The sequence below is a fragment of the Balaenoptera borealis genome (genome assembly GCF_965194805.1).
Source record: "Balaenoptera borealis genome assembly, chromosome: 21".
Taxonomy (NCBI): Eukaryota; Metazoa; Chordata; class Mammalia; order Artiodactyla; family Balaenopteridae; genus Balaenoptera; species Balaenoptera borealis.
Window position 1 is genome coordinate 11,140,941 of NC_138880.1, and position 24,778 is coordinate 11,165,718.

The window sequence follows — 24,778 nt, forward strand, 5'->3', positions numbered from 1 at the left end:
AGAATCAGGGAGACATCTCAGTTTCGCTGTGCAGACAGAAGGCCAGTCACATAGACAGAGAACATTTAACCCTGTAGAGACATGGGCTAAGCCTCTGATTCTTCCAGCATCAGGACCCCTGTTCACAAGGTGGAGGCGCTGCGGGTCGGTGTGTAAGCTGAATACACATAAAGGTGCCTGGCTAAGCGGGAAAGCCGGGTGACCTCCAGCATCTGGGCCCCGCACCTGGTCACGCCCCTGGCACGTGGAGAGCTGCCTGCGAGAAGGAGAACCTTTCCCACAAACACATGATTGGCTCCCAAGCCACATTCCTAAGGGGCTGTGCCTGCCCTGGGGGACCTTTTCCACACAAAGCACCGAATGTAACAGCAACAGCCCTACCTGTGCAAAACCAGAAAGCCATCCAACACGTGTCTGTGTCCCATATCCGAATAGCACAGAAATCTGCCTGAAAACTGGGCATCGACTGTCCAGATAGGAAGCCTAGCATTTTATTTTATTTTATTTTATTTTATTTTACTTTATTCTGTTTTATTTTGTTTTACTTTATTCTATTCAATTCTATTCTATTCCATTCCACTCTATTTTAAAAATTCTTTAGACACCGACAAACTACCTTAGGCTTCATTTAACTTCCAAATCAGATTTTCCTTTTAGGTCCCACCATCAACGGTTCTTATGTTCAGTCGTTTTCCCTTGCAAGTTCCACTGTGTTTGACCCCTGACAATGCCAGCCCTACTCCCTTCTCCTTGACTGTCCCCATCGGATCCTCTTGCATTGGCCACCCTCCCTCGGAGCTTTGTCTTCCTTGTCTCGCACCTTCCTTCTTCCAGCCTTAGTGGCCCTTTGAGAATAATGTCATCATGTTCCTAACCAGGCCTTCTGTCTGAATTCACTACTTTAGAACTATGTTACAGAGCCCTGAAACTATATGAGAATTCAGGAAGGTGTCTAAAACGATTAGTTCCATAGAATTAAAAATCCAGTTTCTGGAAGGGGTCGAAGCCTTCAACTGATGCAATTTTATCTTTTAAAAAGAAAATGAAGCATGACCCAGCAGTTCCACTCATGGGTTTATATCCAAAAAAGACCAAAAACACTAATTCAAAAAGATACATTCATCCTAATGTTCATAGTAGACTTATTTACAATTTCCAAATATGGAAGCAAGATAGGCTCAAGGATGTATCGTATAGCGTGGGGAATACAGCCAATATTTTTTAGTAACCGTAAATGGAAAGTAACCTTTAAAAATTGTATATTAAAAAAAAAGAAAATGAAGCGACTAAGGCTAGAAATATTAAGTGACTTACCCCAAATCAGACAAGTGTTAGTGCAAAACTAGGAGTCAAGTGCAGCCCTTGCAATCTGTCCTTCCCCAGAAGCTGCATTTATCCATCTACCAAGGAGAGACCAAGCTTCTATATAGGGAAATGGTCTCTGATATTCTCAAGAAAGGCAATACCCAACAGACTGAGATAATGAAGGTGTTGTGCTTTAGTGCATGACTGTTAGTGCAGGGCCCACAGGGGTCCCTGTTAGAGAACACAGTAAGGAAAGAGCCATTGAACACGGACTCCAGAGTCCACTGGCCGTGTTCAAACCCCTCTTCTGCCATTTCCTAGCTTTGTGACCTTGGGCAAGTGCTTCAGTTTCCTGATCTGTAAAATGGGAATAGTAATAGTCTGATCCCATAGTGTTGAGGTGAGAATTAAATGAGATAACTCACAGAAGAGGTGATTAACATGGTACTGAGGCGTAACTTAAAAGAAGTCCTTCTGCTTTCTGCTAATAACCTCCCAATCCCAAAGTGTATAACAGCATATCTATTTTATACACATGCCAAGCCAAGGTAGATCATGCTAATGTGAGAGTCTAAGATTTTGTCTGATTTTCATGACCACTGGCATCACGTAGTATATTCACACATGTTCCAAGAAGAAAACATGCACTGGGCACAGCCAATAAATATAAAAATTGCTAAGTCAAGTTCATTTAAAAACCACATGGTAAATTCCTAGTAATTCTGGGTTAATAACATGTTAATTACCATCTTGTTATAGCATTAATGAGCCATACATTTGATGTGGGAACCTGCAGCAGAGATTAAATGCTAAAATGAACTTTCTCCGACTGCTGCATGAAATGATCCCTGTTCACTCCATATCGCCATGGCTTTTCAGAAAAACCTCCTATGTTACTGTTTTTTTAAGAGCTCACTAATTGCCTAAAGTATCCTCCAACTAGAGTTTCTTCTAGTATAGGTATGTAAACAGTAGTCAGTTAGCTAGTGGGAAGCAGCCACATAGCACAGGGAGATCAGCTCGGTGCTCTGTGACCACCTAGAGGTGAGGATAGGGAGGGAGGAGATATGGGGATGTATGTATACGTATAGCTGATTCACTTTGTTATAAAGCAGAAACTAACACACCATTGTAAAGCAATTATACTCCAATAAGGATGTTTAAAAAATAAAAAGAATAGTCAATAACATCTACCACCTGTAACCAACTGTTCCCCCCAAATCCATTGGATCGAAGTCCCTTGTGAAGACAAGCTCCAGCCTACTGACCTCTACTGGGGTGATGATTTAAGTAGCTGCAAGTGTCTTGGTCCTTGCCTCCACCTCCTTCCTGGGCTTTTAGAAGTTGACTTGTCCACTTTTTCTGCGTTGAAATATGAATCCAAAAAGTAAGTCATATGAGCCCAGCTGAATTTCTTGGTAGAGGAATTATGTATAACAAGACAGTTGGCAAGGTTATATCACTCCGTGAAAGCTGTAATTTCCCTGCAATTGATTTCCTAAAGATAACTCACTGTTTGCGTGCAGTGAAAGATAATTTAACAAGAAAGATGAGTCTTTTCAGAACACCTTGATTGGCAATTGTGATAAATTCCTATAATTACTATTGACTCAGAGGAGGATTTTCATTTGTTAAGACGTTGCTGAAATGACAGCCTGGTGATGGTTTAAAAAGAGGAAATGGCAATACCACGTGCTGTTCCCATCTTCACAAAAGAAAAGGTTGGGGGACCAACACGGGTACAGATTTCAGAGAGTCCTTGAAGACCCCATTAAATCTCAGAGAGACCTCCACATCCCCCTTGACGGAAAATTCTCATAAGAACCATAATTCTTAGGGCCAGAGAGTCTGGATTGTTCTCCTAAGAAAGGAACAAAGTCAGGTCTGGATCAGTTCTTCCTTAGTGGAAGCAACAAAATCCTAGTATTAATGTTAAAAATTGAATAATATTAGAAGTCCAACAGTAGGCAATTGGTTAAATACATCATATTATGCAGCCATCAATATGATTTTATGGAGCGTTAAAGACATAGGAAGGGCTTCCCTGGTGGCGCAGTGGTTGAGAATCTGCCTGCCAATGCAGGGGACACGGGTTCGAGCCCTGGTCTGGGAGGATCCCACATGCTGCCGGGCGACTGGGCCCGTGAGCCACAATTACTGAGCCTGCGCGTCTGGAGCCTGTGCTCCGCAACGAGAGAGGCCGCGATAGTGAGAGGCCCGCGCACCGCGATGAAGAGTGGTCCCCACTTGCCGCAATTGGAGAAAGCCCTCGCACAGAAACAAAGACCCAACACAGCCATAAATAAATAAATAAATAAACCCAAAAAGTTAAAAAAAAAAAAGACATAGGAAAATGACTACAGTATGTTTTTAAATATGAAAAGTAGGATGCAAAATTACATCTAGAGTTTGAGCTCAGCTATGTAAAAATATGTATAAAAAAACAGGAAGGAAATTTGTCCCAGAATGTTAACAGCGGTGGGTGCTAGATCTCTAGGTGGTAGGATGAACAAAACAACAAGAAAAAAAAAAAAGAAATTCCACTTTCTAAAAAGTCCACACTTATAATAAGGGGTTATCTTAAGTGGGCTCACTTAAGAGAGTCAAACTACAGATATATCTCTTTCCTAAGTAAAACTGTCTTTTGATATTTGGGAATATCATCCATGACCATCTTAACTATCATTGGCAGCATCACCAGAAAGCTTGCCCAGAAATTTGTTGTTTGTGTTTCTACGTGACACATACAGAAAGTAAACAAGCACTACTCTTTGTCTTCTATCATTTCACAAGCTAAGATAGTCTACTCTGAAATAAAGCATAGACTTCCTATATAATTTGCCATGTAAATGTAAAGCATTACTAGTATTGATCACAATTTTATAATTATAATCATTAATATTCCTAAGTGCTCTTTTGCCATTAACTCATTCAATCCATTCAGTAATTCTAGGAGACACAAAGGATTATTATCCTCATTAAAGATGAAAAAACTATGGCTCAGAGATATGCAGTAATTTGCATGAGGTCACAGAGCAAAGTAATTATTTAAATCCAAATCTTCTGTTTCAAAGTCTAGGATTCTTCCCACTGTACCATATTTATGGTAATATTTACAAACTAGGAGTAATTAGTACATTAACACATTGTGCCTTTATTGACACTTTTCATCTCCATTTAAAAACTGTTTATGGAATATCCATACTACCCAGAGCAATCTATAGATTCAATGCAATCCCTATCAAAATCCCAATGGCACTTTTTCAGAATTAGAACCATCCTAAAATTAATAAGGAATCTCAAGAAACCCTGAATAGCCAAAACAATCTTGCAAAAGAAGGACAAACTTGGAGACCTCACGCTTCCTGATTTCAAAACATACTACAAAGCAACAGTAATTAAGACAGTGTGGTACTGGCATAAAGACAGATACATAGACCAATGGAATAGAACAGAGAGCCCAGAAATAAACCCCTGCATATATGGCAAATGATTTTCAACAAGGGTGCCAAGACTACGCAATGGGGAAAAGACAGCTCGTTCAACAAATTGTGCTGAGAAAACTGGATATCCACATGCAAATAAATGAAGTTGGACCCTTACCTTATACCATATACAAAAATTAATTCCAAATGAATTAAATATTTAAATGTAAGACCTAAAACTATAAAACTGGAAGAAAACATTGGAGGAGGAGCTTTGGGACATTGGATTTGGTGATGGTTTCTTGGATATGACATCAAAATCACAGGCAACAAAAGCTAAAAGAGACAAATAGTATTATATCAAACCTGGAAACTTCTGCACATCAAAGGAAACAATCAACAGAGTGAAAAGGCAGCCTAAGGAATGGAAGAAAATATTTGCAAATCATATATCTGATGGAGTTAATATCCAGAAAATATAAGGAATTTCTACAACTCAACAACAAGAAAATAAATAACCCAATTTAAAAATGGTCAAAGGATTTGAGTAGACAATTCTCCAAAGAAGATATATGAATAACCATATAAAACTGTTCAACATCACTAATCACAAGAGAAATACAAATCAAAACCACAATGAGATATCACCTCACACCCATTAGGATGGTCACTGTCAAAAGAACAGAAAATAACGAGTGTTGGCAAAGATGTGAAAAAACTGGAAATCTTGTTGGTGGGAATGTAAAATGGTGCAACCATTATGGAAAACAGTATGAGGTCTCTCAAAAAATTAAAAATAAAATTACCACATGATCCAGCAATCCCACTTTTGGGGATGTATCCAAAAGAATTCAAAGCAGGATCTTGAAGAGATATCTACACACCCAAGTTCATCTCAGTATCATTCACAATAGCCAAGAGGTGGAAGCAACCCAAATGTTGATCAACAGATGAATGGATAAAGAAAATGTGGTATATACATACAATGGAATGTTACGCAGCCTTAAAAAAGAAGAAAAATCCTGTCACATGCATTAACACGGATGAACTTCAAGGACATTATGCTAAGCAAAATAAACCAGTCACAAAAGGACAAATCCTGTACAATTGCGTGCATATGAAGCATCTAAAGTAGTCAAAGTCATAGAAACAGAAAGCAGAAAAGGCTGGGGTCGCGGGGTAACAAATTAGGGTTTAGTGGGTATAGACTTTCAGTGTTGCAAGATGAAAAGGTTGTAGATATCTGTTGCACTACAATGTGAATACACTTAACAGAACTGAATATACACTTAAGAATGGTTAAACCGGTAAATTGTATTGTGTTTTTTACCACATACACACACAAAAACGTTTGCATACTATTAAAGCTCCTTATCAAGGGCTTTGGCATTTCAAATGGATTTTCTTTAAGAGTTCATTGTTAGGAACATTAAAAGAATAGAAGTAAACATGCTACTTTGCTTCCTGGTCCAACAAATATGATTTTAATGTGTTAAGAGCCTCAAACGAAATTTTAATTAACTACAAACAATCTACTACATAATGACAAAATATGATGTTTAGTTTGTCCCTCTTGGACAAGTTTCTTTTTTTTTTTTCATTTTTAATTATGATAAAAACATAACACAAAATTTACCATCTTAACAATTTTTGAGTGTACAGTTCAGTAGTGTTAAGTATATTCATACTGATGTGTTGACAGATCTCCAGAAATTTTTTCATCTCGCAAAAGTAAAATCCTATATCCATTAAAGAAGTCCTCATTTCTCCTTTTCCCCAGGGCCTGGTAACCACCATTCTACTTCCTATTTCCCTGAATTTCACTACTCTAGGGACCTCCTGTAAGTGGAATCACACAGCATTTCCATACATGGCAAAATACAATTTATAAAATATATGAAACGTTGCTTTGCATCAACTTTTAAGGAACTCACAAGTTTAGCATTCTGAGGGATACCAAACCAAAAAACCATTCAGAAACCAGGAAATAACCAAGATTATCATATCCCGGAAATTCTCTAGAGGCTGCTTAATCTCTCTATGCCTCCTTTCCTCATCTATAAAACAGAGATAATAATAGTATCTTCCTTAGAGCCTTGTGATGAGAATTAAATGTATTAATACCTGTAAAGCATTTGGAACAGTGACTGGCACAGAGTAGGCCCTCAATAAATATTAAATATCATTATTTTTCCATGTATTCTATCAGTATTGATAATTAATACACCACAGGGACTTCCCTGGTGGTCCAGTGGTTAAGACTCCGCAATTCCACTGCAGGGGGGCATGGGTTCGATCCCTGGTCGGGGAACTAAGATCCTGCATGCCACATTGTGGTGTGGCCCAAAAAGAAAAAGAAAAAAAAAAGTGTTAATAATACACCATAATTAAGACACAATGGCTACTCTCGAGGAGCTCATAATCTAAGAATTTAAATGTTCTGAACAAAACTCAGCAAATGGTAAAAACTTGCCAGTTTTTATTGTTAAAGAAGGCATTCTTCAAAATATGAACAGAATCAAGAAAATAAAATATGTAAAAGAATAACTTCTCCAGCTGAAAACTAATAGTCTGGCTTTAGCAACACAATGATTATTTTCAGACTGTAACCTCACCAAGATGTAGCCACTAATATTATTTTGTAAATATAATTAAAAGCAGATCTATTTTCACTGAGGGCAAGAATTTAACAAAATCTTATCTCTGATTTTGAAATAGCCACCCAGGAGCTTGTAACACAGCTACCTTATTTGCCTGCTCTAAGGACATACTGAAAATGTTAAATGATTGTAAAGCAGTAAGTGTGGTCTTTCTCTTCCTAATGAAATTCTAAAAAGCTACAGTCTCTTGTAATGCAAACAAGCATGTCTGCCTTGTCGGATTCATCAAAGTCAGCCAACCATGGCTGAGCAGGGGTTGTGGCCCACAATGCTGCCACCTGCTGTATGGAAGTGAAATCGCTTTCCTCGGATGGAAAGAATGAAAAGATCATTGATGCCATGGCAAATGTCTTAGGTAAATATTCTGTTATCCCAGTAGCTCAGCACATTATAGAAGTAGGTTACCCTTCCACTTACCTACACTCATCAGGCTGTTTTGCTAACTTACCCTTTTACCTACATTGTTTTACAGACTTCGCCCCTTATGCAGCAACTAGGCTTTCTGTTTTCTTTCATTTCGTTTACTCAAGATGGATTACTTAATGTTGAAACACTGTTTGTAGTGTCAGAATTTATGATGAGCCCCGTCATTATAAGACCATTATGAGACCATCTCCTCATGTCTCAAAAATAGCCTGTGTACCACTACTATATATAAAATAGATAACCAACAAGGACCTACTACACAGCACAAGGAATTCTACTCAGTATTTTGTAATAACCTATAAGGGAAAAGAATCTGAAAAAGAATAGATATACAGTCACCTATGTATAACTGAGTCGCTTTGCTGTACCGCTGAAACGAACACAACATTGTAAATCAACTATCCTCCAATTTTAAAAAAAAATAGCCTGAGTACAAGGGAGACATAATAAGTGCACACCCATCACATTTCTCCTCTTAAGTTTTATATATGTATACACCCAGGTATACTGAGTAGGAGACTTTGTTTAATATGTAGGCATTAAAAGAATATTTAGTTAAACATAGAATGTTCAGACCCGCTATTGCACCTGAAATGTACACACACTGACCTAAGTACAATTAAGCAAAACAGAGATGGAGCCAGATTTCAGAAAACTTATGACATAAGCCAAGTTAATGTTCAGAATTCTACTCACCTTTTGGAGATGTATTTTCCCGTTTCTCCTGCTTTCCATGCCCACAATTTTTGATGAGCTTTAGTTGTCCAACATCTTTCAGAGATACTCAACGAAGCGTATTGTAAAATCTGGGACCTCCCAGACTCGGACCTTTCCTGATTCCCCCTCAAGCACCACTGACCACACACCCCCATGGAAACTTACTACCCCAGTTTCCACTCCTGAATGATCTGGTTAATTGTTTCTGGCAAATCACATAAACTGAAAGCCAAGTTACTGTGCCTAATTACTTAATATATTAACTACCCTCAAATATTTGTATGTTGGGACTTCCCTGGGGGTCCAGTGGTTAAGACTCCGTGCTTCCACTGCAGGGGGCGCGGGTTTGATCCCTGGTCAGGGAACTAAGATCCCACATGCTGTGTGGTGTGGCCAAAAAAAAACAAAAACAAATAAACAAAAAAGAGAAATCTAAACTTTAATAGGAAAACTATGTAGAAGGACCCTTTGCCAGATGAGTTTTCCTTACAGCTCCAGCAAAGGCTAAATTAAATGGCATCTCTTTTTTTTTTTTTAACATCTTTATTGGAGTATAATTGCTTTACAGTGGTGTGTTAGTTTCTGCTTTATAACAAAGTGAATCAGCTATGTGTATACATATATCCCCATATCTCCTCCCTCTTGTGTCTCCCTCCAACCCTCCCTATCCCACCCCTCTAGGCGGTCACAAAGCACTGAGTTGATCTCCCTGTGCTATGCAGCTGCTTCCCACTAGCTATCTATTTTACATTTGGTAGTGTATATATGTCTATGCCACTCTCACTTTGTCCCAGTTTACCTTTCCCCCTCCCTGTGTCCTCAGGTCCATTCTCTATGTCTGCGTCTTTATTCCTGTCCTGCCCCTAGGTTCTTCAGAACCTTTTTTTTTTTTTTTTTAGAGTCCATATATATGTGTTAGCATATGGTATTTGTTTTTCTCTTTCTGACTTACTTCACTCTGTATGACAGACTCTAGGTCCATCCACCTCACTACAAATAACTCAATTTTGTTTCTTTTTATGGCTGAGTAATATTCCATTGTATATATGTGCCACATCTTCTTTATCCATTCATCTGTCAATGGACACTTAGGTTGCTTCCATGTCCTGGCTATTGTAAATAGAGCTGCAGTGAACATTGTGGTACATGACTCTTTTTGAATTATGGTTTTCTCAGGGTATACAACCAGTAGTGGCATTGCTGGGTCGTATGGTGGTTCTATTTTTAGTTTTTTAAGGAACCTCCATAGTGTTCTCCATAGTGGCTGTATCAATTTACATTCCCACCAACAGTGCAAGAGTGTTCCCTTTTCTCCACACCCTCTCCAGCATTTATTGTTTCTAGATTTTTTGATGATGGCCATTCTGACGGGTGTGAGGTGATACCTCATTGTAGTTTTGATTTGCATTTCTCTAATGATTAGTGATGTTGAGCATCCTTTCATGTGTTTGTTGGCAATCTGTATATCTTCTTTGGAGAAATGTCTATTTAGGTCTTCTGCCCATTTTTGGATTGGGTTGTTTGTTTTTTTGATATTGAGCTGAATGAGCTGTTTGTAAATTTTGGAGATAAATCCTTTTTCAGGTGCTTCATTTACAAATATTTTCTCCCATTCTGAGGGTTGTCTTTTCATTTTGTTTATGGTTTCCTTTGCTGTGCAAAAGCTTTTAAGTTTCATTAGGTCCCATTTGTTTATTTTTGTTTTTATTTCCATTTCTCTAGGAGGTGGGTCAAAAAGGATCTTGCTGTGATTTATGTCATAGAGTGTTCTGTAAATGACATCTCTTATCAAATTCATACTGCAGTGAGTAATTTCAGAATTTTCTTTCCTAAGCTGGGAGATGGATATTATTGGCATATTACCACTCATTATTTGGCCCTGGTAGATAACCATTTGCTCACCAACTTGGAATAGATGAGGTAGGATTCCTATAAGATCGGTTATGCAGTTAAAATAAAATCGTATGCTCTGAGCTTTAGCCAAGGAGTCTCTAGGGCCCCAGAGGAAAACATCACTCTGCATACAGAAATATTTCAGACAACAGCAGCATGAACCCGAAAAACATAAAGTCCAAGGTGTGGATCTGGGCCATAATCTGTAACATTATTTACTTGCTATTTATATTCTCTTTGGCTTTGCTGCTGAATTCAAAAGAGCAGGAGAATCCATTTCAATACGTACATGGCATTTATTATACATCTGCATTTCATGCGGGGAACACAGAGAAACAGGAACAGAATGCTTGACTTCAAAATACTTAGCCTTGGTGTGGTAACCTATTTCTCCCGTCCCCATCAGGCTAAAATGTAAAACTCCAGAATCATACCTCACAGTCATGGTAAATGATGGGCTCCTAGCGCCCACCAGAGAAATCACAGCCCGCTGATAACATTTCTCCTTCAGAGTTGCCCCAGATTTTAAAATTCAACCTTGACTAGAAAATGTAACTGAAGCCAAAGGCTACAAAACCTAATTAGCAGGATAATGAGAACGCTTGAAAAGAATTGGAAGACTGTGGAATGGGAACTTTGAAAAGACAAAGTGTTCTACTAGATATTCCATCTGCTTAGACTGGAGGAAAAGCTTAGTGAACGTTCACAGGCAACAAATCATAAAATTCACGTTAAATGTAGACTTGTTCTGTGTCCTGTCAGCATAAAGTTGAGTTTCTGTCTGAGACTGTTTACTGAGAATAGCAAAGAACTTTCCTGTAATATTGAAAGGTTTGTTTTAATAGTCCCAAGCGCTGTTGACTGACAATTCTGATACTATAAATATTTGTTATAGGAAACTACATTTGTTAAAGTATTTGCTACAGTAAACTGTTAGAACACTAGCTTGTAAACTATTTTGGTCACAGAAGGCTTATTTTAACCAGCTACCTTGTGACAGTTTACTGAGTTTCCATGACCTCACTGTTTTGTTACTTCAGTTATATATAGATGAATCAGCATGCCTTGTGACTCAAAGAAAATCATCTTTTTTAAGGCTTTTTCCCCTTTTAAACAAATCTTTTGTATTCTAAAAGTTTTATATCTACAACAGTTTTTTAATTATTTCTATTTTTAAATTTCTATTATTTTTTTGTTTTCATCATAACCTATACCTCTGTTTTGGTAATATTTCCTTTAGTCCTCAAACTAATGAAAAGATGTCCCTCATCCCAAAAGACTAGGTAACTCAAGTATTTGTTGAACACTAAGAATATATTGTCTGAACATTTGTCATGGTAAAAAAAAAAAAATGTGTTTTTAAAAAAATTTTAGACTCATGGGGCAAGAGTTAATTTAATCATACTCTTCGGTTCATGGTACACTGTCATAATTATCTGTAAAAGCTTTCCTTTTTTAGTTTATATTTACTTTTATTTCAGCCTTTGTGGGGGACCAAAAAGTAGTGTATGACAAAGTTTAAAGTAAAAAAGAATTGTCAAGACTAATATACATAGAATGAGACAATGTATCATAAGATTATCTATTCCATATCATTATGGTAATTACTAAAATGCTGATTATTACTATGATAATTATTGGAATAGGAGAATAAAGCACTAAGCCAGAGTCTTCATCATGTTTGCCCAACTGTGGCTATGAATGGCATTATTCTACTTAAGAGAAATTTAATCTCTCTACCCACCACCCAGTTTTTACGGATAATTGTTTGGTTTGGTTTGGTTTGGTTGCCTTGAAGTCATTCCTTTTTTTGTTGTTTTTTTTAATGGCAATAGTATGTCACATTTCCTTTTCTATTTGCAGGAACACAAACCTTCTCTGTTCTCAGGCCATATGGTCTGGGTGGGATCCACCCCAGATCAAGAGTACAATATGTAACTAAGGCTTGACAGTCATGGTCCCCAAATTCCCTAGTCCAGTGATTGGTCAGTGAGAATATATGACCCAGGTCTGGCCTATTGGCAAACTTCATTCCTTTGCCACAGTGATTGGTCCAGTCATCTCAAATTGTTCCAATCAGAGTTAACCCCAGGATTTATGCAGGAACTGCAGGAAAGAGATTCTCTCTCTCTCTCTCTCTCTCTTTTTTCTCTCTTTTCTTCTGTTGAACTTAACCTTGGGTAGATATTATCCTGCAGTTTCCGGAAACTACCGCATGAAGGCTGCCAATAAATCTGACTATAAAACCAAGAGATGGAGAGGAACCAATTTCTGATGACATTACCTAAAGCCAACTTCACCCTGGGAGTTTTCAGCTAGATGAGCTAAAAGTCTCCCTTTGGCTTAAGTCAGTTTGAGATGGATTTCGTGTGATCTACAACCTAACTTACCAGTTAGAAGTAAGTTAGGGCATAACTTACCAATCTTGCCAGCTGAGAAACAGCACATTGAGAAGTGGTTCAGCAGAGAAGGAGGGACTCAGCTCTCCCTTGGACTGAATTCTAACCCACAACATAACGGGACCCCACCTTTCCCTCACCACTCATCAGTCTAAGGCGAAGTGTTCCCAGACTTGGATTGGGGAGGATCTAAGTGCCTCACGCTGGAGAAAGGGTAAACACTCACTTCAAAGTTTTCCTTGGTTTTTAAACTTCTCTCCCCCTTCTCCATCCCCCCCTCTGTTGTTTGAAAATAAAAAGTGAAAGAGCCACTGCCAAGAAGGACACTAAATCAAGTGAAACAGAAAAAAGCAAAGAGAGGAAAATCAAAGGGAGAAATTCCGTGCACCAGCAAAGGCTTCGTTAGGCTCACAACAAAGACTACTAGCTCAATTTCTTTCTTATTGACATTAACGAGTTTGATGTGAGTCCAACAGAAAAGCCCGGCAAAGCTGAGAGCTCTTACCGGGCGGGGTAGGGCGTGGGTTCCCAGGATTTCTGCAGCTGCTTGCAAATTGCTTAATTCCACGAAAGGTCATCTTTCTTGATTGGTTTTCATTCCTTTCTATGTCCCATCAATCAAGTGCTGACCAAGCAGATGGCTCCCAGCCGGTAGTGATGGGCCAGGTCAGCAGCTGCTGCTTCATCCCGGAACTGGTTCACCCTCCCCTGCCATGAAAATCCTTCCCCTAGGAGCGGCTCTTTAACTAGAAACCATAGGGGCCCAGTGGATATTTCCTAATGAATAAATATGACTGAATAAACTCTGTACATAGCACTATGGTAGGGGCTGGGCGTGAAGCAAAGAAATGTAACTCAAGGAATAAAATAAAAACAGCTTACGCAGTGTAGAAACATAACAAATACAGTCAGTGGCAGGGCTGAGATTCAAACTCCCATCTTTGTACCCAGAGTTCTTTATTCCATCGACATGATATCTGTCTGGGAAAAAAAGGGGGGCAAGAAAAGAGGAATCAAGCAAAGAGATAGAAAGAGAAGTTGGGGAGAAAGAATTAAGCATAGTATTATTTGTTGGTTTTCTTCCACATGGCAAGCGTTAAACCACACCGCTCACGTTATATTTTATGTTACTCCTTACAAGAATCCGAAAGGTCGCCATTATTAACTCTATTTTTACTGAAAAAGATTCCAAAATTCAGAGGTGAAACAATTTCCCCGAGGTTGTAAGACTTATAAGTGTCAGAGCCAGAATTAAAACATACTTCTATCCAAAGTCCATACCCCTCCAATGCCAAGTAAGACCACCTCTTCCCACTCAAGTGTACCAGAAACCTAAGTGTTACATTTGTTTTATGACAAAGCCCTGACATTGTGCCCATTTTCTACTACCTTTTTTAAATTTTAGAAATGTTGATGTAAATATGATTTAATCATAGAGAAATAGATATGTATTTAGAATCTGCTTTATTCTGGAGACACGTTCAGTAATTCAGCATTTACTGAGAGCCAAGCACTCTGTTAGGTCCTAGATATGCAAAGATAATTAAGACATGGTCCATTCCTTCAAGGAGTTTGGACACTATGGGAGAAAATGGACAGAGAAATAGACAATTACAAAATAGTGTGCATACTGCCCTTTAGTTTACAAGTCTATACAGGCTGTCAGGGCAGCTCAGAGGGAGAGAAATTAGCCTGAACTGGGTGAGAGAGAAGGGCAGGAAGTATTTCTTGCAAGAAGTGATGTATGAATGGAGAACTTTATTTAAGGTGGCAACATGTTCCATAGTCATTCTCCCCTACAGTCTTAGCTGACCTTCCTCATTTCCTCCTTTCTGCTGCCTAGAATCCCACACGATGGCAGGATCTCTGCAGCTGTTTTGGACCATGAGGTGACCTGGGCTACAGAAATCGTGTTCTATAATATTGAGGCAGAAAGACAGACATAGTCCATAGTATACAACCATACCAGCCTGGATTGGCCTGGTTGTGAATTTCTTTTGTGGGAGAGCCCAACATCTATTTTAATGCACTGTTATTTGGGGTTTTCTGTTATTCAATCCTAATCCTAGCTAATTCAGGGTAGATGCTGATGCTATTCACAAATGGACCCTCTAAGAGGAGAGTTTGGTCCCGTAAAGGTGAGAGAAAAGTTGACTTCAGTTTAAGACAAGTTCTTCTTAAGGTGTCTGTGGGACCAGGTAGAGGATAAATGTTCATTAAATAATAATAGTCATAGAGCTATAGATAAAGATTTTGAAGGGGATCAGGATATGTTACCCCAAAATATGCCATTTTGGCATAAGGATTACTTTGAGCTGAAGGCAATTGAGAATCAAAAGATGTAAGAGAAATTCTCTGGCCTCCTTTTGTCTGCCTAAAAGCAGAGCATAAGTTTCCCTTGTGAAGTTGCCTGTTCTCCCATACGAGGGAGAGGAGAGTGACTCATATCACTGAAGTTGGCAATGAAGATAAGTCTGCATCAACAAACCTCTAAAATCATCTTTATCTTCCATTGGTTTCCCCCCCTAGATTTCCTAGCCACTTCCCATTGATATCATTCCCTGAAGCCCAAAGCCCCTTCCCTTTGTTAAAAATGATATGTAAGCCTCCAGGTCTAAACACTTCTTTGAGTTTCACTTCTTTGCTGTGAACTGCCATGCAAAAAATAAACATTTTATTAAACTTTATATAATAAAATGTTTATTTTTTATTTATTTTATATGTGTGGCATGTTTATATCTAGTAATAGCACACAGAAATACGTAACATCATCGTTAACACGATTAAGGATGAGCTTAGCCCAGCAGTTCCAGTTAATAATATTGTTCTAAGGCTAATTAATGAATATATATTTAGTTTACCATAAGACACGAGACAATCAGCCTTTTTCTGACCAACTCTGCCTACATCAAGTTAATTAAACTTGTAGTTAGCTGAAGTTCAGATTTCAGTCCAGAGCCAAGAAGATGATATTTTCACTGCTACAGTATTCAAAGGTTTTTTAAAGAATCTACTGGTGTTACTGAGGTTTAATTTTTTTTAATTAAAAAAAATCTGTTCAAGATTTTTTAACTTCTAATTCCTATTTTAATTTCTAGTTCTGAGCACTTGAAGACTGTAGACACACAGTCTAGTCAAATAATACTAATGGTATCATACAAACATTTGGTTAAATTTGGAGGAGCAAATTTATTGTATATGAACAACCACTCCCATTGTAGACATTACTAACTGATCCTGGCTCTATTTCTCACTAATCCAGGATACAGTATATACAAGACTTTGCTCCAAACAGTTACTCTCAATAGAATAGAGTTCATTTATGAGATGAAGCTTACTGATTATTGAGGCCCTAGAGGAACCACAAGATGAAAAGGAAAATACATATTGTGGAAGTGAGAGGAAAAAGATCAGCAAAAGTAATATCAATTTTCTGGGAGAGGTAGAAAGATAGTTGCTTTACTGATACAATTTAAGTTGGTAAACAGGGCTGGTAGTTTCAGACTATCGTCATTTAAATTCCATTAGATATTCATTCCTTTGAAAGTAATTCTTCTTATTTAACAGGAAATACCATCAGAAGGCCAAAAATATAATACTATAACAGTCATTAACAATTTTATCAAATTTCTTCTTTTATTTTATTGAGGTATAATTGACATACGACATTATATTAGTTTCTGGTATACAACATAATGATTTGATATTTGTATATATTGTGAAATGATCACCACAATAAGTCTAGTTAATATCCATCATCATACATAGTTGCAGAATTATTTTTTCTCATGTTGAGAACGTTTAAGGTCTACTCTCTTAGTAACTTTGAAATGTGCAATGCAGTATTATTATTAACTATAGTTGCCATGCTGTACATTACATCCCCATGACTTACTTATTTTATAACTATAAGTTTGTACCTTTGACACGCTTCACGCATTTTGCCAACTCCCACCTCTGGCAGCCACCAATACGTTCTCTGCATCTTTGAGCTTGTTTGTTTCATTTTGATTTGTTTTGCTTTTTAGATCCCACATATAAATGAGATCATAGGGTATTTGTGTTTCTCTGTCTGACTTATTTCACTTAGCCTAGTACTCTCACCGTCCATCCATGTTGTCACAAATGGCAAGATTTCATTCTTTTTTATGGCTGACTAATATTCATATATATATATATATCACATTTTCTTTAACACTCATCTGTTGATGGACATTTAGGTTGTTTCTATTTCTTGGTTATTGTAAATAATGCTCTGATGAACACAAGGGTGCCTATATCTTTTTGAGTTAGTGTTTTTGTTTTATTTGGATAAATACCCAGGGGTGGAATTACTAGATCATGTGGTAATTCTATTTTTAATTTTTTGAGGAACCTCCATACTGTTTTCCATAGCAGCTGCACCAATTTACATTTTCACCAACAGTGCACAATGGTCCCCTTTTCTCTACAACCTCACCAATACTTGTTATTTCTTATCTTTTTGATAAAGCCATTCTAACAGGAGTGAGGTGATAGCTCACTGTGGTTAGATAATATCTCAATATTTTTTATGTTTTTATTGTTATCCCTTGATAGTTCCCTATCAATGGCCCAACCTCCCATTAATAAAAATTATGTGACTTTTCTGTTAATCTCTCTTCTATAAGTTTAATTCACAGGCCCCTAGACCATGAAACAAACAGTGTAGAAGGAAAGTTTTTCCTCCCTGACAACTTTGTCCATCATTCTGTGGTAGAAGTCATGAAAAAAAATAAGAGGAATCAGGGAAAGGTCATAAAATGAGAATTAAAAATAGAACTCTGGGGAATTTAAATATTTCAGTGACAGCAGAGGAAAAGAAGCTATTGAAGAAAAATGAGAAGTGACAGGGAGAGGACAGGAAAATGTAGAGAGCAGTATTATGGAATTCACAGGAGGTGAGAGTTGCAGAAGCAGCATCAAATCCTGCAGAGGCATCAAGTTAGACAGGCCTGAGAAGCATCCATGGGATTTAGCAACAAAATATAACTGAAAACTTAATCATAAATGTTTCAGTAGAGTGATGAGGAGAAAGTTGAAAACAATGTGCAGAAGAGCGAATGGGAGATGAGGGAGGGGTGTATTGGCTTCCTACTTGTGTCATAACAAACTACCACAAATGTAGTGACTTAACCCAACATAAGCTTATTATGCCATAGCTGGTAGGTCAGAAGCCAAGAGGGCTGCTTCAGGTCTCACCAGGCTAATCAAAGTGTGGGCTGGTGGGCTCTTACCTGGAGACTCTGGGGAAAAATCTACGCTTTCCAGTCGTTGGCAGAATTCTGCTCCTCGTGGTTGTTGGACTGAAGTCCCCATTTCCTTGCTCTCTGCCAGCTGTGGATTGTTCTCAGCATCTAGGGGCGGCTACATTCCCCAGCTCCATCTTCAAAGTCAAATATAGCTGACTTTGGTCCAATCTTGATCACACTTCAAATCTCCCTGACCTCTCCACCTGGATCCTCTCTCCTGCCTTCCTTTTCTGCTTTTAAAGGCTCATGTGATTACGTTGGGTCCACCTAGATAATCCCAGATAATCTCCCTGTTAAATTTAGCTGATTAATTACCTAATTCTACCTGCAAAATCCCTTCACAGAAGTATCTAGATTAGTGTTTGATCAAGAAACCTAGGAACAGGAATCTTGGGGGAGGCATCTTTAGGATTCTTCCTACCACAAGTGGCAACAGTGAGCATATCAACTCTTTCAAGAAGATGGGTTATAAATGTTCTGGAAGCAGACAGAAGGCAGCATCGTGTCAAGGAGAAGTTGTTTTTTGCTTTTGTCTTTTTTTTATATATATAAAATGAGAGAGACTCAGATACATGCCTATTCAGAAGGGAAAGCCAGTAGAGAGAAAACTTTGGAAAACAGAGGAGAAAAAAATGAAAAGTTGATTGAACCACCTCTGAGGAGGTAGACAGAACTGAGACCCAGATCATAGGTGGAGACATCTAGTCTTCTGCTTAATGTTACAGGTAGAAAGGAGGAAAGTGTAGGGAACTTACACAGGTCAAGAAGTGGCAGTAATAGCAAGTCATCAGGGAAGTTTTTTTAATCACTGTTATTTTCTCTAAAGCAGTAGTTCTCAGGAGTTCCCTGGCAGTCCAGTGGTTAGGACTCGGCACTTTCACTGTGGGAGCCCGGGTTCTATTCCTGGTCGGGGAACTAAGATCCAGCATGCTGCACGGCGTGGCCAAAAAAAAAAAAAAAAACTAGCTTTGGGGCTTCCCTGGTGGCGCAGTGGTTAAGAATCCGCCTGCCAATGCAGGGGACACGGGTTTGAGCCCTGGTCTGGGAAGATCCCACATGCCGCGAAGCAACTAAGCCCGTGTGCCACAACTACTGAGCCTGTGCTCTAGAGCCCGTGAGCCACAACTACTGAGCCCACGTGCTGCAACTACTGAAGCCCACGTGCCTAGAGCCGTGCTCCACAACAAGAGAAGCCCACGCACCAAAAGGAAGAGTAGCCCCCTGCGCGCAGCAAGGAAGACCCAACGCAGCCAAAAATAAATTAAAAATAAAATTAATTAATTTTTAAAAATAGTGTAAAATAACTGCCTGTCAATGCAGGGGGCACGGGTTCAATCACTGGTCAGGGAACTAAGATCCCGCATGCTGCATGTCATGGCCAAAATAAATAAATATCAACAAATAAATAAAGTTTTTTAAAAAAAAGCTTCTGTTTGGCAGGGAGTGGGGCTATTACATCCACCCATGCTCCACCAGCCAACTCAAGTTATAAGGCCAGAACCAAAGCCAGTCAAATGGGCATGTGAGTTCTGCTCAGGGAGATAAGGCAAGGGTGGAGAGAGAATAAGTAATGTGAACAAATAGCACATGCTATTACCTATTAGAATGACTGAGTAATTTCAAAAGGGATATGCTAGGCTCTAATTGAAAGCAAAAGCCAGAAAACACCCAGAAGGCAACCTGGACCCCACCAAAATGGTAAAGGTTTTCTACGATTCTGGAAACAATTCCTTTTGCAGTGTGTGCACATTGGTTATTTCTGATTGGTGACCACCAATGGTCAGTGTATTCATTTGCTAGGGCTACTATAGCAAAGTCCCACAGACTGGGTGGCTTAAACAGAAAGGTAGTGTACCATTCTGGAGGCTGGAAGTCCAAGATCAAAGTGTCAGCGGGGTTGGTTCCTTCCGAGGACTGAGGGAAGTGTCTGTTCTAGGCCTCTCTCCTTGGCTTGTAGATGGCCACCTTCATGTTCACATGGCATTCTCCCTGTATGCCTGTCTGTATCCAAATTTCCTTTTTATTAAGGACTTAATAAAAGGTGTCCTTCGATTAAAGGACCACCGTACTCCAGCAGGACTGCATCTTAACTAATTATATCTGCAAGGACCCCATTTCCGTAAAAGGTCCTATTCACAAATATCGCATGATATCACTTATATGTATCTTTAAAAATGCTACAAATGAACTTATTTACAAAACAGAAATAGAGTTAAAGATGTAGAAAACAATCTTAGGGTTACCAGGAGGAAGGGGGAGTAGAATAAATGAGAGATTGGTATCGACATATGCACACTACTATATATAAAATAGATAACTAATAAGGACCTACTGTAAAGCACAGGGAACTCTACTCAATACACTGTAATGGCCTGTATGGGAAAAGAATCTAAACAAGAGTGGATGTATGTATCTGTATAACTGAGTCACTTTGCTGTACAGCAGAAAGTAACACAACATTGTAAGTCAACTATACTCCAATAAAATTTTTTTTAAAAAGGTCTTATTCTAAGCTACTGGGGGTTAGACTTCAATGTATGAGTTTGGGAGAATATAATTCAACCCATAAGAGGCAACAATAAAATCCTTGCAAGACCTGGTTTGTTTTCCAGAAGCAGCAAGAAATTGGAGAGCTGTCCTTTCACTCTACAGTCTCTCTGGCCGAGAAAGGCACTGCAAGTTAGTGAATTTTAGCAGCTTACAAAGGAGAGCCGTGAACTGAGTCTCCTTAGCACCCTAAACTGGAAACTGACCTCCCTGGTGCACTGGTGCAAACAGTGCACAGAACACTGTTCGAATGAACAGGTTCTGTAGAGACACAGTATCTAGGAGGATTCTTGGTCGAGTGGAATTCACTGTCTGAGCTGAATACGTGTAATTACCTAAAGCTCCTTCTCCCAGAGACCAGATAGAATCTGGGCTGCATATTTCTGACCAAACATGTGCTCAGCTGCTTACCCATCACAAAGAGGCTGGGTGGGAAGGAAAGCTGGGTTACCTGCTGTCCCCACAAGTGGTGGCGGCTGCAGAAGCCAGCAGCCGATAGGTAAGACCTCCGCTTCGGGGCACGGTGAGCGACTCTGTTAAAACTCTGCCTGCTCTCAGCACCTGTCTTCCGCCGCCCTTTCTTTCTTTTTATTTTTATTTTTTTGACATCTTTATTGGAGTATAATTGCTTTACAATGGTGTGTTAGTTTCTGCTTTATAACAAAGTGAATCAGCTATACATATACATATGTCCCCATATCTCTTCCCTCTGGCGTCTCCCTCCCACCCTTCCTATCCCACCCCTCTAGGTGGTCACAAAGCACCGAGCTGATCTCCCTCTGCTATGCGGCTGCTTCCCACTAGCTATCTATTTTACATTTGGTAGTGTATATATGTCCATGCCACTCTGTCACTTTGTCCCAGCTTACCCTTCCCCCTCCCCGTGTCCTCATGTCCATTCTCTATGTCTGCATATTTATTCCTGCCCTGCCCCTAGGTTCTTCAGAACCTTTTTTTTAGATTCCATATATATGTTAGCATACGGTATTTGTTTTTCTCTTTCTGACTTACTTCACTCTGTATGACAGACTCTAGGTCCATCCACCTCACTACAAACCGCCGACTTTCTTATTTTAATAAAAGCCACAGTCCCCCTGGCACCGCCAAGAATAGTGCCTCTCCTTCTGCTTCCTTGCGTGACTCCCTCGCTCTCCAGAAAGGCTACTCATCTCACTACCCCTTCTGCCCTTTCCTAGCGTAAATTATCATTGCTTATGTAGGTAGGAGTCACTGTTTCCCCAGTTCTTTCTCTCTCTCCGATCCTTGTGATTCTTTTCATTTTCTTTATGAACTCGTGCCCTTCCTCTGTGCCCACCCCCATCCTACCTACCTACACACACGTGCGCGCGCGCGCACACACACACACACACACCTATAAAGGCTCACCAGGGCAGCTCAGGAAGGAGGGGCCATAGCTGCCAACAGCTTTTGTGTTCCCACTGAAAGTCAGAAACTGACTGCATTATAATAGACCCCGTGGTAACATTCCAAGCCCCGCTTGGAGGCAGAGTGGAAGCACACACACCTTTTCCCGTCACACCTTTTCTCAGCATCTCAGGCCCCCACCCCCACCCCCGCCACCTCCCGGCTCAGCCACAGGCACAGGCAGAGAGGCCCAGGCCAGGTCTGCAGGGAAAGGGCGGGCTAGGGTACGATCACAGGTTCAGTTCAGGCTCGTGGCAGCGGAGTGAAGCCCCTGGCCCAGCGATGTTCGTCCTTCGGTGTCCATGACCTTGAGCAATGCTGGGTTGTACAGACAGTAAAGTCTGGGCAGTGCCTGCAGCACCCAGGGCTGAGGGCCTGACCTAACCCCCCACTCCCATAGTAAAGATAACACAGTAACATAGTAACGTAATTCTCATTAGAGAATGAACTTATGGTTACCAGGAGGGAAGAGTGGAGGGGATCGAAAAAGCAAAAAAATAAAAATAAATTTAAAAAAATAAAATAAAGATAACACGGGGGCTGGGGAGGGAGGTGAGACTGTGAAGGGCCCGCCTGCACTCCCAGGGCCCCAGCTGCATCCACTTCCAGGTAAACCCTGAGCCAAGGTTCCTGTCCAGCGCCATCCCCTGACAAAATCTAGAAGGAAGTCAACATTATCTTTGGTAGTTTCCTCTATAGCTTTTGCCCAAAGCGTCTTCGGGACGCAGACAACACTCCGAAGCTCCAGGCAAACACCGACAACTACCAACCTGGCCTGTGCGTGTCAGTGTCCCAGCAACTCACAAACACCGTGTCCCAAACCGAAGCCCAGCCCCCAACAATTCCCACCTGCTTCCGCCCACCCAGCGGCAAGCTCCGCCCCTGCTCCATCACACCCCACGCCCATGGACCACCTCCTAAATGCTCCGGACTGTTCGTCCCTTTCTCTGACCCGCCACCTTTTCAGTTCTTCCTCGTTGCCCTTTAAGATCTCGGTAATAACCCCTCAAGGCAGGATCTGAGGCAGACAGACAGGCATTCTGACCAGGGAGACCTGTGCTTAGATCTGAAGCCTTCCACTAACCTGCCACGTGGCCTGGAACAAGACAATAAGCTTGTTAGGCTTAGTTTCCCTACGTCTGAAATAGGATATAATACCATCTTTGCAAGATGGTGGGAGGATGTGATGAAACCTTCTATGCAGAGAGATATTTGTCATTCTCCTTGATTTCTTTTTTTTGGGGGGGAGGGGGGGCTTGCAGTATCTTAGTTACCCTACCAGGGATCAAACCCGTGTCCCCTGAATTGAGACCACAGTCTTAACTACTGGACCGCCAGGGAAGTTCCCAATCTCCTTGATTTCTGAATTCACTTCTAGTGCCCTTCACATTATGGTCCGTGTGAATAGCGCCCCCTAGAGACAGCCACTCCGTCCTTGGTCCTGTCCCTTAAACAGTAATACAGAACCTCAAACTTTCTTAAGATTTTCTAAAATTATTTCACCCTTTTACTTAATCTACGATATGGAAGCAATTTTATGTAGAAAAAATATTTTAGATCTATATGTCTTGAAAGATTGTATTATGAAATTTATTTTAATATAATCTTAACATATATATTCATTTATTCAATAAATATGGCTTGAGGCCCTGATGTGTGCCAGGTACTGTGCTAATTCATATAGACACATGTTAACTGATTCTCATTTAGTAAATGTTATGTCATTTAATTTCCCTTAAATTTTTTATATAGAAAAAATATTTTGGCAATGAACATACCCTACTGTATGTAAGATAGATAACCAACAAGGACCTACTGTATAGCACAGGGAACTATAGTCAATATTCTGTGGTAACCTATATGAGAAAAGAATCTAAAAAAGAATGAATATATGTATATGTCTATGTATAACTGAATCACTTCGCTGTACACCTGAAACTAACACAAATTGTAAATCAATATACTCCAATAAAATTAAAATAAAAAAATAAAAAGTATGTCTTGGATAAACAACAAGGTCCTACTGTATAGCACAGGGAACTATATTCAATATCCTGTGATAAACCATAATGGAAAAGAATATAAAAAGAATGTGTGTGTGTATATATATATATATATATATATATATGTATAACTGAATCACTTTGTTGTACAACAGAAATTAACACAACATTGTAAATCAACTATACTTCAATAAAATAAATAAGTTTTTTAAGTTAAAGAAAATATTTTTGTTGTCAAAAATTCTAAACTGGCATCAAATTACATTGAAGACTGAATTAATATCAAAATATGCATTCAAATCAACCCTATGTTAAGCCATCAAATCCAGGCAGAAACTGCCTGCACTCCCTAAATGTCTGGATTCATTTATTTTGCATTAAAATATGAAGGGGTTTAATATTTGTATGTTTTATTCCTAATTGACAAGATGAGAGAACATGATATTTACAAGTACTGTTGGCCCTTGAACAGCTTGTGGGTTAGGAGCCCTGACCCTACTCATGGTCAAAAATCTGTGTATAATTTATAGTCAGCCCTCTGCATCTGTGGTTCCTCTATACTCATAGTTCCTTCATATCCGACTTTCTGCATCCTCGGATTTAACCAACCGAGGATCGAGTAGTACTGTAGTATTTTCTATTTTAAAAAGCCCGTGTAGGGCTTCCCTGGTGGCGCAGTGGTTGAGCATCCGCCTGCCAATGCAGCGG

The 24,778-nt window shown here is 39.5% G+C and overlaps 1 protein-coding gene across 25 annotated transcripts in view; it reads right to left on the reverse strand.

The window, feature by feature from the left end:
• LOC309619657 (uncharacterized protein) overlaps nucleotides 1–13,324 on the reverse strand; it is a 386,823-nt gene extending 373,499 nt beyond the window's left edge. For all 25 annotated transcript variants that reach the window (XR_014239096.1, XR_014239097.1, XR_014239098.1 and 22 more), the window contains exon 1: nucleotides 8,513–13,324. Coding sequence is in view for 9 of the 25 variants with exons in the window: in XM_082375087.1 (XP_082231213.1) it covers nucleotides 8,513–8,688 (176 nt within the window). In the remaining 16 variants the exon portion in view is untranslated. The remainder of the gene's footprint in view (nucleotides 1–8,512) is intronic.
• Between the last annotated feature and the right edge of the window lie 11,454 nt (nucleotides 13,325–24,778).